This window comes from Monodon monoceros, unplaced genomic scaffold (assembly GCF_005190385.1).
Source record: "Monodon monoceros isolate NGI ecotype Baffin Bay Population unplaced genomic scaffold, NGI_Narwhal_1 Super_Scaffold_19, whole genome shotgun sequence".
NCBI classification, from domain to species: domain Eukaryota; kingdom Metazoa; phylum Chordata; class Mammalia; order Artiodactyla; family Monodontidae; genus Monodon; species Monodon monoceros.
In genome coordinates, this window is record NW_021703775.1 from 35,461,158 (window position 1) to 35,479,978 (window position 18,821).

The window sequence follows — 18,821 nt, forward strand, 5'->3', positions numbered from 1 at the left end:
TGTAGATTTGACTTTCCTTTTAGTTTGATAGTTTTTGCTTTATTGTTTTAGAGCTCTATTATTAAGAATGTTTTTTCTTTATGAATTTTCAATGCTTTGTTATAAAATTATAGAATTCTAGGCTAATTCATTTTTATCTCTCAGCATTTTTTAAAGCCCTACTGTTGTCTCTAGCTTGCATAACTTCAGAAGCAAAGTTTGCAATTTATTATCTTTGTTTCCCTGTTTTTATTTTATATACTTCACAGATTCCAAATAATTTCACATATGTTTTCTCACTTAGCTTTATGATTATTTGTACTGAGAAGTTTTTGTAGTTTCACTCAAATCAGTAAACATTTGTGGAAGGAAAAAGATTTTACAGATAGCTACTTTTTAAAGATTAAAAAAAACCCCAAACTCCTTAAAAGCACTAATACTTATTGTCACTTAATTACACAGAAATTGTTAGTTTCAAATGAGATCAGCCATATTTAAAAGATAAGATAAAACTAGAACAGAGTCCACCCCCTTGTTTTGTGCTCTTGCTTCTCTAAGCTTAGAAGTGGATTTTCTTTCATTTTAAAAGGGTAGGCAAATGTGTTTATGTTGTTCTAAGATATTTTATAGTAGATCTTAGTTGTGAAAGTGGATCAATAACAAGATTAATCCTGATAATTTCTTACTAATAATTACTAATAATAGAAGAGAATAATCTCAGTTCCAATTTAAAATAAATTGGTATCTGTGAAGAAGCTATCAATTTAGAGCACCCATTAATAAAAACAGTCCTAAAAATGTTTATATAGTCACATTATATTTGTCATGGATATTTGTACTTTTTGACCCCCAAGTACATGGGGCTGAAGACCAGGTGCAACTTAGAACTAATTAAGCTGGTCAGTAAGAATTGTGTTACATCAAAATTATCTCTAAATATATACAACCGAGGCCTAAATGACAGATGGGAAAAATTAAATTAGCTATTGTGATTTACGTAAAAGTTCTCAGGTTTTTTCATTTTTAGTCTGAACAGTTTGATTACAAATTAGTTAATATGTGCTGAATGGTAAGCCTAAGCTAGATGGAGTTGGTAGGTGGTATTTAAAGATTTAACCACAGTGCCATATTACTCTTGGCCCCCCCAAATCCCATATTTCTAGCACTTTATGCAAGAAGTGATCACTGGTTTTTTCCTTTGTAGAAAATTTAAATCTGTTTTTGTTATTCTACTTTTTTTAAATTTTATTTTATTTATTTATTTTTTTGTGGTACACGGGCCTCTCACTGTTGTGGCCTCTCCTGTTGTGGAGCACAGGCTCCCGACGCGCAGGCTCAGCGGCCATAGCCCACGGGCCCAGCCGCTCCGCGGCATGTGGGATCTTCCCGGACCGGGGCATGAACCCGTGTCCCCTGCATCGGCAGGTAGACTCTCAACCACTGCGCCACCAGGGAAGCCGTCTACTTTTTATTTATTTATCTATTTGGCTGCACCAGGTCTTAGCTGCCGCTTGTGGGATCTTCATTGCGGCATGCAGGATCTTTAGTTGTGGCATCTGGGATCTTTAGTTGTGGCATGTGGGGTCTTTAGTTGTGGCACACGGGGTCCCTAGTTGTGGCATGCGGGATCTTTAGTTGCGGCATGTGGGATCTAGTTCCCTGACCAGGGATTGAACCTGGCCCCCCTGCATTGGGAGCATGGAGTCATAGCCACTGGACCACCAGGGAAGTCCTACTTCTTATTTTTAAAAGATTCACTTGATTTTATATTTTTCTGTGACAGGTATCTTCACACAAGGACAGCTGGGCCTGGTAGACATCATCTTCCAGTACATTCACTGTGATGAGATCTATGAGGCAATAAACATCCTGAATAGTATGAACTGGGACACTCTGGGCTACCAGTGCTTTATCAGCATGACTGCCATCGTAAACCATCTTCTTAGACAAAAGCTCACTCCAGAGAGAGAAGGTCAGACTTAAAACATATTTCATAAATGGGTTTTGTATATACATGAAGTACATTTTATTGTCAGTAGTTTTTTGAGGATGTTTTGAAGTCATGTTACTGGAGATTAGAAGACAAAAATGTTAATGCCCTATTAAACCGACAAAATGAGGTATCAAATAATTACTTCCATATGGTACTTACTGTATAGTACTGGTCAACGTAATAACTTTTCTGTATATACCTATGTCGGAACTCACAATGAAGTCACTGTATATTTCAGACTAAGTTCATGTGTAGAATATGCTCAGATTTTAAACTTTGATGAGAAATTTCATGTACTCTGTAGGGTTTGGAAGACAAAGGGCCCTAAACAAAGTCCTTATTTCTCCTTTACTTTAGATATCAGTATTTTTCTTTCACATCCCAAGTTCTTTGTCCAGACAGTAGACCTTACCACTGATTGTGTGTGTGTGTGTGTGTGTGTGTGTGTGTGTGTGTGCGTGTGTGTGTGTGTGTGTGTGTGTGTGTGTGTGTGTGTGTGTGAGAATTGCAGCCCAGGCTGTTCCTTCTTGTTTTCATTCTAACTTAGAGTTCTGATACCCCTCTCCCTTCTGCATGCTTGGATTTCCCAACCTTCTCCTAATAAGTTATTTTGCCCATAGTATCTCAGATTTTTATTGTCAAAGAGAGACAAGGCACTGTTAACAAAAAAGAAAAAACATATGTGCCACATACAATAATGAAATCAATTTTTATATTTGCCAGTTATCCAGTGTATGTTATTTTTATTATGAGTAATTTATTTACTTAATGTAAAATGCATCTAAACATTCTTGCATTCATATCTTTATTTCAAATATTTGTAATAAGCATTGATATTAACAGTGGGAAATAATGGCCAATGAGAAACTTTCTGTATGTGATTTACAAGGTAAGGAAAACAGGGAATATGTCAAAACGCCTTTACTGGAGAGCTTTGCTTCCGCACTATTTTCTTTCCATGTTCATAGATTTTCTTATTCCATTTTATTACGTTTCCAAAGTAAACAAATTGTTTAGATAGTATTCTGTACATAACCTTCATTTTACTAATTTTAGAGAAGAATAATCAGCAAGAACATGTTCTTTCAAGAAGTCTGCATCATGAGACTTGGCCCCAACTCATAGGAGGCCCACAATAAATATTTATTTAATGTTAATTGAATGTGCTTTTTGGAGGTAGTCCAACACATCTACGGAGATTCCAGTACTTCTGCAATGAGAAAATGCATAGCACAGTGCTTGGCCCACAGTAGGTACTCAATGAATATTAGTTAAAAATAAAAAGAAGATTATAACTTCAAAATTTTAGGGTTCTAGGATTACTGTAGTATTTCTACCTGCAGAGTTATCTCAAGTAATTATTTATTAGTGTTGGTACACTCTTCAGGTTGGGTAGATAGCAGAGGAAAAAAAAAGTAGCAGGGTCCCTAAAGAAAGCCTGGTACACACAATCCATGCAAGATACTCTAAATTTACAGTTGAAGAAATATGAAGAAGATAAAATATTGACTCTTAGGAGACTGAGAAATTGCTAGCACCTTAGTGAATTTGTGTTGTAAGATCCCTGTGTAGTAAGAAAGATTATTAGGGAATTCACAAATGGGTATTATCAGATTCCCGCCTTAATGAAGGATATTATCAAGGAACCATATTGGGTGGATAGGGAAATAAAAAACTTGTATGATATACTAGGCTATTAAAATAAAATGCTTGCATGATGCTGGGTTATCAGAATATGTACATTTTAAGTAGGTATATGCATTTTCCCCCAAGTAACTGCAAAACACATTTCTAAAACATTTACAATTCTTCTCTATTGAGATTTATTCTATCTGAATCTAACAAATTTGACATGGTAATTTGTTTTCCTCTTATTAGTGGAACCCAGTGAGCTCTTTTATTTGTAGCTGTGCTGTGGTTGTCTTTGAGATCTTCATTTCTGCCTTAAACATCAAGCTGGGCTATCTAATGAATCTATAACTGTGCTGAGACCTACGAGTATTCCATGTAGGCTCAAACATTTCAGATGTACGGAACATGCTGTCAAGAAAACAAGCAATGGCAAGAGAATCTGGCTTGCTTTCACAATGGCATTGCTGTATTCAATTTTAATCTAAATTGACTGCTGCTTTGAAAGAAAATACCACTAAAGTTCATCTTACTTTACTGTCTAGATTTGAGATTAAAAAAAGAAATAGCTAACAGCTTAGCCAAGTCCATAGCAATTACTCTGATGAGGTATGCAATACTTTCAAACCCAGATATGCTTAAAATTAAAGAGTTTTGCTAAATAAGGAATTGTTCATTCAACCTAGTGCTAGTAGCATAAAAATCAGTGGAGTCTTACTGTGAACTGTATTCTCATACAACTCTCACCATTATGGTAATTATATATTTTGCAGGTATTTCTTGGAGGAAACACAACCCCATTGGCATGTCTTGGTAAAAGTGTAAATTAGGCAAAATGTGCTTTTTTCTCCCAGTCACTAGCCCTTTGGCTTATCAAAACCTGCTCTCCAGTCCTTCCTTCCTAGGAGGGTGTCAGTTGACCAAAGCAGATTAACATACCTCCCAGGGGTGTTAACTTTCACACTTGGACAAAACCAACAATCTTGTTGTTTAGGACAGGATTTAAGGAAGGTATAGGGAATTTCAGTCTTTCTCTAAAGTTGTAACAGAGAGATATTATTACTCCAATCAGGATATTTTTATTTGTATTATTTTTTTAAACATTTCTAATACTGATTTCAATGCCTAATGCAGAAAGGCTAGTTTGTTCCTTCCAGCTAAAGAGTAAATGTTGAGCACACTGTGAGTTGATTTTACTGGAAATACTAGTTCAAACTGTGTTACTCTGATGAGTCACTGTTTTAATTACCCATTTGTGGTGAGAGGTTGATTCATTATGGATTTCTTCAGTTTTGACAGCTTTTTGTTGCTCAGAGTCATTGTCAGCTTTGCTTCAAGTGAAAGTTTATACACAGGTTTGTTTTTGTATCAGCTGTCATATTTTAATTTCATCTTTCCTGCAACAAGCTCACATTTCATCCAAGTTTGCAAAACCTGACTGACTGCAAACATGAGTATTCTGTTGTAATTGAAGGAGTTTCACTTGTTTTAGTGCTGCTATGTTTGAATTCCACAGCACAGCTTGAGGCAAGCCTTGGAACCTTCTATGCTCCAACAAGACCACTCCTGGATACAACTATATTGGAATACAGAGACCAAATCAGCAAATATGCAAGGAGATTCTTCCACCACTTACTCAGGTGAATGATATCTTTGGATTAATTAGTGTCAGACTAATTACCTATTCAAGGAGCCATCTTCTTTAATTAGAATATTCCATAATATGGCTATATCTTTTTTAATAGTCTGTCCCCTAAGAGAAAAACAAATTGGCTCTTGATATTCTTTATTTAATTCATTCTTGTTTTCCTATTAAGGACTATATTGGAATATTGTTGAGGGCTTTTACATCATTACTACACTTTAATATAATTGCCCCTTTAATACAAAAGCAAAAAATACCAGCTATGTAAAGTGAATTTAAAAATATTAATTGTACTCTTAACAATAGAGAAATGTTTATTTTAATTGCAGCTAAAATGAATGTGCTATAAAGTTCTAAGACAGTCACAGGTCTGCTTTACTTTCAGAATTACTGTAGAGAGATTTGCTCATTGTCTTCCTATACAAGGTGGCAAGTTGCTAGCTTCACTGTGCCTCATTTTCTCTGCTTTAATTTCCTTTAATTCTTTTAATCTTATGGATTATATGAAAAATTAGATAATGTCAAGAAGTTACTCTGAGACAGATACTGCAGAAGTTGAAGGACAAGTACATATAGCATTTCTCTATATATAAAGTTCAAAAAATGGATGGAAGATGAATGGATGGATAGAGATGGATGGATGGATGGATAGATAGATAGATAGATAACTAGCTAGTTAGTTACTTTAGGGATACATCTGACTATGTCAATGCTAGAAGTAAAAGCAAAGAAGTGAATATAACAAAATTTAGGGTATTGTGGAATGGGTTAAGAGAAATATGAGAGGAACAAGCCCATGGAGCCACCAAGGTATTAGTAATGTTCCATTTCTTAAGTGGAGTATATATCAGGGTCCAATAAAAATTATTATTCTTTTAGCTGAAAGTATACTTTTTGTGTACTTTTATATATATTTTATAATAGAAAGTAATAGAATTTTCAGTTTCATGTACCATAAATTACACTGAGTTGAATTTAGAGTTTTAATTTTACTTACAGTATAACCTAGCTGTTGCAGTTCTTTTTAACTCAAGCAATTTCATGTATAGTCTCCCCTTTTTTTCCTCAGAACAGCCCTGCTAAGGAGGTATTATCAATTGACAAATGAGTAAACTATTTATAAAGTGGCACTTTGATCTCTACCCAACAGTGAAACCTTTGGAAAACAGTCTTTATAGAAGCTGAGAGATGTTAATATATTGCATGAGTTATGACCTATAATTGAGTATTGCCTTTTTATCTGAACGATTTTAGTATATTCTAAGAGATTCTTCACCCTAAATGAGGCAGTGTTCTATGTATAATCATATACATAGACATGACAGAAATACTGGGACTGACATAGTACTGATGTAACCACACAGACTCTAACTTTTCTGTGTGGTTACATCTGGAATTGAATGTTGTCTCTTAGGGTATACTAGGTTTTTCATATTTCCTTTTTTGCATGCTTTCTACTATTTCAATTATAATGAACGTATAGTAGTTCTTTTGAGAGTAGGCTATACACGGCATTATGAAAAAAGGAACGTTAAGTGTAGAAGAAATTGAATGAGATAGCTTAAGTTGGAACCATCCTTTTGTTTAATCTGCTGCCAAGAAGTTCTGTTTAAGGGAAGAGAAAAAGGGCAAATACTTTTCTGTATTTGTGAAGTACTAGAATTGCATTACCCTCTGTACTTGGCTAGCCAGTATTTTAATACTCTAAAAAAAAGTTATTAGATAATGGAATAAGTCCTAAACAGTAAAGATCATCGTAAAGAATTTTAAATTAAAGATGAAGGAAAGAGGCACCATGCAGAGTAGGGATATACCTAAGATCACCCACTGGTTAAGCTGAGGACTCAGATTGCTTGAGTCCAGATTAGAAAAAGAATAAAATATTGATTTTAATATCAAAAAGTATATGGCGGGGCTTCCCTGGTGGGGCTACTCTTCATTGCGGTGCACGGGCTTCTCATTGTGGTATCTTGTTGCGGAGCAGGGGCTCTAGGCGCACAGGCTTCAGTAGTTGTGGCTCACGGGCTCTAAAGCACAGGCTCAGTGGTTGTGGCATGTGGGCTCGTAGCTGTGGCTTGCGGGCTCTAGAACGCAGGCTCAGTAGTTGTGGCACACTGGCTTTGTTGCTCCGCGGCATGTGGAATCTTCCCAGACCAGGGCTTGAACCCCTGTCCCGTGCATTGGCAGGCGGATTCTTAACCACTGTGCCACCAGGGAAGCCCCTATTGCTGATATTTTAAAGGATGCAAATAAAACAGCCAGATGAAGAGATGCATAAGGCAAGTTATACGGGAAAGGACTCGAAGCCTCTGTGCCCTCTCCAAGTGCAGCACCTTCCCAGCCCCTCCATATATTCACCAATCCAGAAGCTCTCTGAATCTTCTCCTTTTGAGTATTTATGGAGGCTCCATTACATAGGCATGATTGATTAAATTACTGGCCATTGGTAATTAATTCAACCTCCGGCTCCCCTTTCCTCCCTCCTCCCAAGAAGTCCAGGAGTGAGACTGAAGTTCTAACCCTCTAATCATGTGGTTGGTTTCCCTGACAACCAGCCCCCATCTGTAGAGGCTTTCAGAAAGTCACCTCATTAACCTAAACTCAGGTATGGTTGAAATGGGATTGTTATGAATTACAAAAGACTTTCCTTTCACCGTTTTGGCTCCTTGTCACTTAGGAAGTTCCAGGGAGCTCCTCTGTCACAAACAGTACAAAGATCTAATATATATATTTCTTATTATAAATCACAATATCATAGAAGGAAGATGCAGATTTGCCTAAACTAAGTTCAGAAGGTGATTGTTCACCTCTCTGCTTCCATAAAATTGAACAGTCCTCCAGAACTACTGAATAGGGAAGTATTAATGGAATATTACTCAGCCATAAAAAGAAATGGAGTTATTTGTAGAGAGGTGGATGGATCTAGAGTCTGTCATACAGAGTGAAGTAAGTCAGAAAGAGAAAAACAAATACCATATGCTAACACATATATATGGAATCTAAAAAAAAATGGCTCTGAAGAACCTAGGGGCAGGACAGGAATAAAGACGCAGACGTAGAGAATGGACTTGAGGACACAGGGAGGGGGAAGGGTAAGCTGGGACAAAGTGAGAGAGTGGCACTGACATATGTACACTGCCAAATGTAAAATAGCTAGTGGGAAGCAGCCGCATAGCACAGAGAGATCAGCTCGGTGCTTTGTGTCCACCTAGAGGGGTGGGATAGGGAGGATGGGAGGGAGATGCAAGAGGGAGGGGATATGGGGATATATGTATAGCTGATTCACTTTGTTATACAGCAGAAACTAACACAACATTGTAAAGCAATTATACTCCAATAAAGATGTTAAAGAAAATAGGGAAGTATTAACAAGTAAGAGCTTTTCATTATAAGTAAATAGAAACTATAAGAGGAACTCCTAAATATTGATGAAGTAAAAGGGCAAACATTTCAGTGAATGTGCCACATATGAAGCTTATTTTACTAACATGGAAATATGTTATAAAGGATTAATAGTTAATTTTACTTATTTCCCCTCTTAACTATAAGACTGTTGTTTTCTGACTCAAATATTATTATGTGATTATGGCACAGAAAATCATATTTTTAAAGTGCTTATAAAATAGTATGCAAAATCTTGGGACAGGGAGCTTTATTGCCTAGAAATAAAAATATCATGTTTATAAAATATTTGTGGGGAAATGTACTGATGTCTGCATTTTCCTTGGCACTGCAACAAAAAAATAAGATGAACTGATGGATAGAAAGGGAGATGAATAGATATGTGATAAAACAATGTTGTAAAATGATGATAGAATCTAGGTGGTAAAAAAATATATATATTATTTTAACTTTCCTGGATGTTTGAAAATTTGTATAATATATTGGAGGATAATATGTATTATGTTGGAGTCAATATTTATACTTAGAATTCAGAAAAAAAGGTAGTCTTTTAGAAATGGCTCTTGGCTTATGAAAAATATATATGTTAGGCAAAAAGAAATTGTTAACCACTTTGACTTTTAAATGGCTTTTTAAATTTTACTTTTTACTAATGGAGCATACACAGTAAATAAAACAATTATATGAAATGAATTCAAAAAACAAAAATACTAAAACTGCTACCTACGAATATTTAGAGAATAAGACAGAATGATATACAGAGAAAAACTTCCTGGTCAGATCATCTATTTAATGGATAATATATTTAAAATATTTGTTTAAAGCACGGTAGAGCTGGCAGGAAACTAAGGGAAACACTCAAGTTGAAATGACAAGGATGCTTGATTCCACAAGAATAAGCAAAGTCAAAGTTTGCCTTGAGGGCATCTGCTGGCACCTGGCAGTGAGGTGCTTGATTTATAAAGGCTGTGTACTCAGAGGGTTGGAGACAAAGCCTAGGGCTCAAGCAGAGTGGGAGACTGGATCAGAGATCCCCACATCAATCTAGGACCCTTGAAGGGCAACATCTTCCTTGAGAGAACTAAAAGGAAGGAAGGTATGAGATGCAAGAAGGAATGGTGGACAAAAATAATGTTGAACTTGTGGGAACTTAAACAAAAATGGATCATGTAAAACATAACCACTAATGTCTAATGCAGGTGGTTAAATTAAGATAGAATCCTGGACAATGACAACATATAAATCAGAAGAGAAGTGAAGAAGTTAAAGCATTCTAAGGTCCTTGACTTTTCAAGAGGAAGGTAGAGATACTTACTAATACCAGATTTTATTCAGTAAAAGATACACGGTAGAATTTCTAGGGTAATCACTGAAAGAATAGAAATAGAGTGTATACTTGTCAAACAAATAGAGTGAAAATGTTGGATAAGGAAAAAAAAATTCAACCCCAAAGAAGGCAAGAATTGGGGGAGGGTGCAGCATGCAGGGGGAAGAAACATAAAAAAAGATGAAAAACAGAAAACACAATGAGGTAGTAGAAATGAATTTTAAAAATCAATAATCATTGTCAGTTTAAGTAGGTTAAAATTTTCATTCGCAGAGATTGTTGAAACAGAGTTTTTTCTATGTTTTTACAAGAGACACCTAACACATAGAAAATTTAAAAGCTAGAGAATGGAAAAAAATTATACTAAGTCAATACCAAAAGAGACCTAATAATGTTATATAAATAGTCTTTAAAGCAAAATCAGTAGTACAGATTACTAGAGATCAATATCAACAGAAGAATCAATTTACCAGTAAGATATAACAATTCTAAATGTGTATAATATAGCTTGAGTACACATAAAATAAAAATTGACAAATCCACTTTCATAGTTAGAAATTTTAATTCCCTTTGTGTGGTAATTGATAGATTAAGTGAACAAAGTATAATTAAGGAAATAGAGAATATAAACAGGCACTATTGTTAGAGCTAGAATATAGCAATGAACAAAACAGACACACACAAAAAAATCCATGGCATCTATATACAATGGAATATTACTCAGCCATAAAAAGAGACGAAATTGAGCTATTTGTAATGAGGTGGATAGACCTAGAGTCTCATACAGAGTGAAGTAAGTCAGAAAGAGAGAGACAAATACCGTATGCTAACACATATATATGGAATTTAAGAAAAAAAATGTCATGAAGAACCTAGGGGTAAGACAGGAATAAAGACGCAGACCTACTGGAGAACGGACTTGAGGATATGGGGAGGGGGAAGGGTGAGCTTTGACAGGGCGAGAGAGAGTCATGGACATGCACACACTAACAAACGTAGTAAGGTAGATAGCTAGTGGGAAGCAGCCACATGGCACATGGAGATCAGCTCCGTGCTTTGTGACCGCCTGGAGGGGTGGGATAGGGAGGGTGGGAGGGAGGGAGACGCAAGCGGGAAGAGATATGGGAACATATGTATACATATAACTGATACATTTTGTTGTGAAGCTGAAACTAACATACCATTGTAAAGCAATTATACTCCAATAAAGATGTTAAAATGAAAAAAAAAATCCATGGCATCATAAAGTTTACAGTTAGTGAAGGAAACATTATGTAAATAAGTAGGTAGAATATATAGAATGTTAAGTAATGATGCATACCTTGAAGAAGAGCAAAGCAAGGACAGGAACTAGGGAGCATTGGGTGGTGAGGCCTCCCTAAGAAGGTGAAATATGAGTTAAATCCCAGCACTTTGGCTGGAGCAGTGAATGAGAGGCAGAATAATAAGAGTTTGGGTCAGAGGTCTAGCAGGTGGCTCGGTTATATAGGACTTTTGTTGGCTGTTGTAAGGAACTGGGATTTTTCTCTTGAATAATAGGGCAAGTCAGTAGATGATTTGGACCAACTAGTGAATGAATCACTCAGATGCTATGTTGAGAATAGACCTTTGAAGGCCAAGAGCAAGGAGACCATTTGGGAGGCTGTTGCAATAATTGAGTGAGAAATGGTGACCATTTAGAGCAGATTGGTAGTAAGAGGGCTGAGGATAGAGTGCTTGGATTTTGGACATATTGAAGGTTTGGCTAATAGCATTTGCTCACAGACTGGATGAAGCATATGATAGAGAAGATAAGGATGACTTGAAGTGTTTGGATCTCAGCAACTGGAAAAATGGAGTTGCATTGACAAGACCAGTAAGACTGCAGAAAGAATAGGTAGTGGGAAAAGGTCAAGAGATTGGTTTTGAACATGTTGAGTTTCAATGAGAAATTCAGAGGTAAGTTCTGAGGCAGAGTTATAAGGGAAATATATAGCTTTAAATGTTTGTATTAGAAAAGAAGAAAGGCTCAAAATTAAAGAACCATGCAATTTAAAACATTATTTATAATAGCCAAGATATGGAAGCAAACTAAGTGTCCACTGACAGATGAATGGGTAAAAAAGATGTGGTCTATATTAATACAATGGACTATTACTCATTCATAAAAACGAATGAAATCTTGCCATTTGAAACAACATGGATGGACCTAGAGGGTATTATGGTAAGTGAAATAAGTCAGACAGAGAAAGACAAATACTGTATGATTTCACTTATATGTGGAACATAAAAACAAAACAAATGAACAAACAACAAAACAGAAACAGACTCATCGATTCAGAGAACAAACGTGGTGGCCAGAGGGGAGATGAGTGGGGGGGATGAGTAAAATAGGTGAGGGAAAGTAAGAGGTACAGACTTCCAGTTACAAAATAAATGAGTCACAGGGATGAAATACACAGCATGAGGAATATAGTCAATAATATTATAATAACTTCATATGGTGACAGATTGTAACTAAACTTATTACAGTGATCATTTTGTAATGTATAGAGATATCAAATCACTATAGCAATTATACTTCAATTTTTTTAAAAAAGCACCATGCAATTTAAGAAATTCAAAAAATATTAGCAAAATAAACCTACAAAAAGTAGAAGGAAGGAAATAATATATGCTCAGAAATTAATGTAACAAAAACTTAATAAAAGAGGATTAATAAAGCTAAGCATTTGTTCTTTGACAAGATTGGTAAAACAGAAAATAATGAACAATATTAGGGATATACTAAAAGGGACCTAATGATAGGCATGTCAGAGATTTTAAAAAATTAAAATAAAGGGAACACTATGAACAACAAACTTGAAAAATCAGGTGAAATGGAGAATTTCTTAGAAAAATAAAAATAACCAAAACTGAATGAAAAAAAATAGAAGATCTGAATAGCTCCATAACCATTAATGAAATTAAATTAGTAATTAACATTTTTCCCACAAAGTAAGCCACAGTCCCAAGATGTTTTTAACAAATGAGGATCCATGACTGTACTCACACAACTTTTTCTTCATTGTTTTTCTTTTAGCCGTTTTTTCTTTTTTTTTTTTGCGGTAAACGGGCCTCTCACTGTTGTGGCCTCTCCCGTTGCGGAGCACATGCTCCGGACGCGCAGGCTCAGCGGCCATGGCTCACGGGCCCAGCCACTCCATGGCATGTGGGATCTTCCCAGACCGGGCACGAACCCGTGTCCCCTGCATCAGCAGGCGGACTCTCAACCACTGAGCCACCAGGGAAGCCCAAGCCGTTTTCTCAAATGCATATTTATTTACATAGTTGTAATCATTGAGTACATGAAATTTTAAAGAAAAAAATCCTGAGAGTTGATTCACTATGATGGCCTTCTAAGAGACTTTTACTTTCTTTGATATGGTCCTTAGATTTAAAGATTGTTTAACTCTAGAAAGTGACTCACACATATATGAACAGACCTTTGTTTAGGAAAAGGATCAAAGATCAAAAAGGGAAAATAAGCAGAAGGGAACAAGGACAAAATCTTAAGGCCTTTAACTGAAAGCAACTAGATAAATGTGCTTTTATAGACGAAGGAGCTTGTTTTCATGTGGGCCCAGTTAGGGCTGGTTGGGTATAGGGGCAGTTGAGATTCCCACCAGAGGGTGAGGGGCCTTCTACCATAATGATGATTTGAAAAAAACGTTGTGATACTAATCAGTAAATTGGTAAACCAAACAAAATTTGTTGAGGATAGATGCAAATAACTTGAAGGCTGTTTCATGAACAAATTTGACACACTTGGCTCTTCTTCCTCAAGGTTCCCCTTTTGTAGTTAATCAGGGGTATGAGCCAGGGATGTGGCGCAAAGCATCCAAACTGTGTTGCATTTGGCAGTATGGCTTTCCTTTTCAGCATCACTTCCCTATATATGACTATACCAGTGAAATAAGTCCTTAGATTTTACTTGTATTGCTCACATTCTCTCTCAGATTTTTATGTCTAAAAATCAAAATGGGTAAAAACTGCATTGTTAAAAGGAAAATCATGATTATTTGAAAAGCCACCATAATAACCATTCTGTTTTATTGGAATTACTGTAATGGCCTTAAGAACTCCCTTTTGTCCAGTGTGAGAGAAATAGACTAGATTCGTTATAGAGGTGGAGTTAAGAATAGGGATAGGCTGCTTATTAGGCATCATATTGAATGGATGAATCTTAAGACTTTTTTCACTCTAGTCATTACTGTTTTCATTTGTGATGTACAAAATTTGTTTTCTGCCTAAATTCTAGTTGAGTTTTCTATTCAGAACTGCTTGTCATTCTCATTTTCTCTTGCATGTAACTTCCCACTGTCTTCTCTGTTACTCTTATTCAATGAGTAATTTACTGGGCCGGGGTAAAAGGCCACATTTATAAGTGAGTGAACTGTGTCTGCAGGCCTGACACTTCTGATCAAGACAGTTGTTGACCTCAAACCCCAGACTGGCCCCAAATGATGGCCTCCTCATGCTTCTTGTCAGGAAGTCTTACTCTCTTTAGTTTGGCAGATGAAAGGGATTAAAAGACACTAGGATTTATTCACATTCACTGCATTAAATAAATGGCACCTAGCTGCAATTGGTATGTACTAGAGACGAATATGGACATGTAACATGGACCATGTAACAAAGTTACAGCTACTTTTAAAAAAGCTGTGGCGTGAAGAGAGCCTTTACCAACGTGGCAGAAATCAAAGATGTCTGCTCAGATAGTGAAGGACATACATGGTATGCAACTTGTGGCTATTAAGAGAGTGATGATGATTCTTGGCTGTTGACACTCATGAAGACTGAAGTCTAGGAGAAATTCGGCTTTGTTAGAGACTCTAACCTGCTGAGGTCTGAAAAGAGAGATGCAGAGAAGATACAGTCAACAATTTATTAGGCAGATTGTTTACATCTGCAGGTCTCACAGCTCAAGGAAAGACCTTGATAGAGTATAAAAAATGAACCTCAATAAATAAGTTTCAGAATATGTCTACTTTTATGTGAAATGTTTCCTTTGTGTTTGATAAAGTATAGACATAATGTTAATAATTCTTTTTTATTGTATATTTAAACTTAACTCAAAAAACTATGAACAGATGTTATAACCTTATTTCTAATTATAGTAAGTATTCGCCCCATCTGTCATCTTCTAGAGTAGACAGGATAAGTACCATTCACTTCCTATTTTTTTAATTCCCCCCACTTCCCTTTCCTTCCCCACTGATAACCATGTTCAAATAATAAAATATTCAGCTTGCTGTAGATTCTGATTCTTATTAACTATCTCATAACATTTTATAGAAAGAGGTGCTTGGGTTTTGTCAGTACCTGGAGAAGGAGCATCTATCTAAATTTTAGGGAGGTAACAAATACTAGCTTTCCTTAGAAAGCTAGCATGTGGGCCTCAGCAGTGTTGAAATGGCTGGAAAAAAGACATTACTTTGGTGAAATGTTTAGTGAACACACTGATCACATGTGGTTGTTGCTCTGAGAGGATACGTATTTGTCTTTTAGTTCATAGGTTTTATAAATAAATGTTGTTTAAACCTAAAGTCCCCCATGAATTCAACTCTTCCTTATCCACAGGACTGTACATTGTCATTATAGTTTAGAACAGTAAGCTACATTTTTTCCAAAATAAACTTCCTGATTGTATAAGTAATACATGATTTCCTTTCACAATATAATATCATTGCCTTCTTTTCATGTCAGTAAACATAGATCCACATCATGCATTATAGAGATGTACCACTATAATTTATTCAGCCATCCTCCTATCTATGGACATGGAATATTTCCAAATTTTTGCTACTATGAGCAATGCTGTAATAAATGTCATATTCACATATATTCTCACACACACATACACACACACTTTTGTGCATTTATCTGATTATTTCCTGAGAATGAATTCCTGTAAGTAAAATTTCCAAGTCAGAGCTTGGAAATTTATAAGATTCTTGATATATTTTTGTCAGATGTTCCTGTCACCATTTTTTCAAATTAGTCATCATATCCACAGTTGAAATAATCAATATCTTAAAGCGTTGAAAATTAAATAGGTGAAATTTGGCACCTTGCTGCTTTAATTTTTGTTGTAGTAAATTCTTTCTTCTCATTTAAAAATTTTAAATAATAAACTTTATTGTTTAGAGCAATTAAGTTCATGGCAAAATCGAGAAGAAAGTGTAGAGATTTCCCATATACCCTCTCTCTCCAACCTGCTTTAATATTAATATCTTTTTTTACTAATGGTTATTGCATACATTTCCTTACACACACACACACACACGCACACACACACACAGACTATTTGTATTTTGTGAAAGGTTACTGTTTAATGTGTGACGGTTAAAGCTAGGGGCTTTATAAATATGATCACATTTAATCCTCACATCATAGTATGTAAGTATATATTATTCTTATTTTATAGCTGAGGATATTCAGAGTGATTAAGTAACTTGTATAACAATTATATATAATATATGGTAGACCAGAATCCTAACTTGAGTCCATCTGACCTCAAAGTCCATGCCCTTCACCATTATACTAGAAACTGAATCACCTCAAGAGGTAAGGAGTTCCTGTTTTCTAGAGGTATTTGATAAAAGAGGAGATGTATACTGCTATGGAGGGACAGTGCAGTATAGAGGGAAGCAACTGAGAATTTTGAATATGGGCATTCTTACCATTCCTTAATTTCAGTTTCTTGATTTGTATCAATAAATAAGGATAATCATGGTACCTACCACACTGGGATGTTATTAGAATTAATATAATAATCCCTATAATAGAAGCATGTGGTACAATCTGGCACATAATAAGGACCCATAAATGCTATTATTGATTATGGTGTTGTAGAGGTTTAATAAGATGAAGGTGGACTAAATGAACTTTTACAACAGTATTTCCCAACTTTTCCTCATTACTGCCACCTCGAGGAGAAAAAATACATTTTAACTAAATAAATTTAATTTCTTCTTAAAAAGATAAGTTAAAGTCTAAGTAATAAGATTTCTTAGGTAGAGTTAAACTTTGGAGGCCCACAAACTGTTGTAATACCCAAGATTTTAAAAATCTTTTTAAAGAAGTAAATTTTTGCCCTTGAAGGTGATATTGGTCTCATTGCGAATGCATGTTTTAGAAGGAAATGCCTCCATTTAAAATCAAACAAAATTCAAAATTGTCAAACTCATAGGAGAGTTATCCTAGGTTTGAGGGAGGAAATGGGACTAAATGAGGTTTCCTTGTAGTTTTATTTTTTGTAGTTGTTTAAAATTAATTTATTGCTGTATAGTTGATTTGCAGTTTATGTTAATTTCATGTGTACAGTGTTATAATTCAATATTTTTATAGATTATACTCCATTTTAAAGATATTATAAAATAATGGCTATATTTCCTCATACTGTATAATATATTCTTGTTGCTTATCTATTTTGTATATAGCAGTTTGTATCTCTTAATCCCATACACCTATTTTGCCCCTCCCACCTCCCCTTTCCCCACTGGTAACTACTAGTTTATTTTCTATATCTGTGAGTCTGTTTCTGTTTTGTTATATATATTCATTTCTTTTATTTTTTAGATTCTATATATAAGTGATAACATACAGTATTTGCCTTTCTCTGTCTGACTTCTTTCACTAAGCATACACTCTCTAGGTCCATCACATTGTTGCAAATTACAGAATTTCATTCTTTTTTATGGCTGAGTAATATTCCTGTGTGTGTGTGTGTGTGTGTGTGTGTGTGTGTGTGTGTGTACCACATCTTTATCCATTCATCTGTTGACAGACAGTTGGGTTGCTTCCATATCTTGGCTATTGTAAATAATGCCGCTTTGAACATTGGGGTACATGTATCTCTTCAAATTAGTATTTAGGGTTGTTTTCCAGATATATACCCGGGAGTGGAATCACTGGATCATGTGGTAGTTCTCTTTTTAGTTTTTTGAGGAACCTCCATACTGTTTTCCGTAGTGGCAGCAACAATTTACATTCCCACCAAAAGTGTACACAAAAGTGTACCTTTCCTCCACATCCTTGCCAACTTGTTACTTTTGATGATAGCCATTCTGACAGGTGTGAGGTTATATATCATTGTGGTTTTGATTTTCATTTCTCTAATGATTAGTGACATTGAGCATCTTTTCATGTGCTTGTTAGCCATCTGTATGTATTCAGTTCAGTTTCTTTCATCAATGTCTTACAGTAAAAGTACAGGTCTTTAACCTCCTTAAGTAGATTTATTCCTAGATATTTTATTCTTTTTCATGCAATGGTAAATGGGATTGTTTTCTTAATTTCTCTAATAGTTCATTGTTAGTGTATAGGAATGCAAAACATTTCTGTATATATATATATATTTTTTTGTGGTACGCGGGCCTCTCACTGCTGTGGCCTCTCCCGTTGCAGAGCACAGGCTCCGGACGCACAGGCTCAGCGGCCATGGCTCACGGGCCCAGCCGCTCCGTGGCATGTAGGATCTTCCCGGACCGGGGCATGAACCCATGTCCCCTGCATCAGCAGGTGGACTCTCAACCACTGCGCCACCAGGGAAGCCCTGTATATTAATTTTGTATCCAGCAACTTTACCAAATTCATTGTTTGGCTCTACTAGTTGTCAGGTGGAGACTTTAGGGTTTTCTATATATAGTTTCATGTCAACTGCAAATAGTGAGTTTTACTTCTTCCCTTCCAAATCTGAATGCCTTTTCTTTGTTTTTTCTTCTCTGATTGCTGTGGCTAGGACTTCCAATCCTATGTTAAATAGAAGTGGTGAGAGCGAGCATCCCCTGTCCTGATTTTAGAGGAAAGGCTCTCACCTTTTC

At 35.7% G+C, this 18,821-nt stretch overlaps 1 protein-coding gene across 4 annotated transcripts in view; it reads left to right on the forward strand.

Moving 5' to 3' along the window:
- Positions 1 to 18,821, forward strand: part of WDPCP (WD repeat containing planar cell polarity effector) — a 392,633-nt gene that overhangs the window by 164,108 nt on the left and 209,704 nt on the right. For all 4 annotated transcript variants that reach the window (XM_029231558.1, XM_029231559.1, XM_029231560.1 and 1 more), the window contains exons 11-12: positions 1,763 to 1,951; positions 5,118 to 5,241. In XM_029231558.1, the coding sequence (XP_029087391.1) occupies positions 1,763 to 1,951; positions 5,118 to 5,241 (313 nt within the window). The remainder of the gene's footprint in view (positions 1 to 1,762; positions 1,952 to 5,117; positions 5,242 to 18,821) is intronic.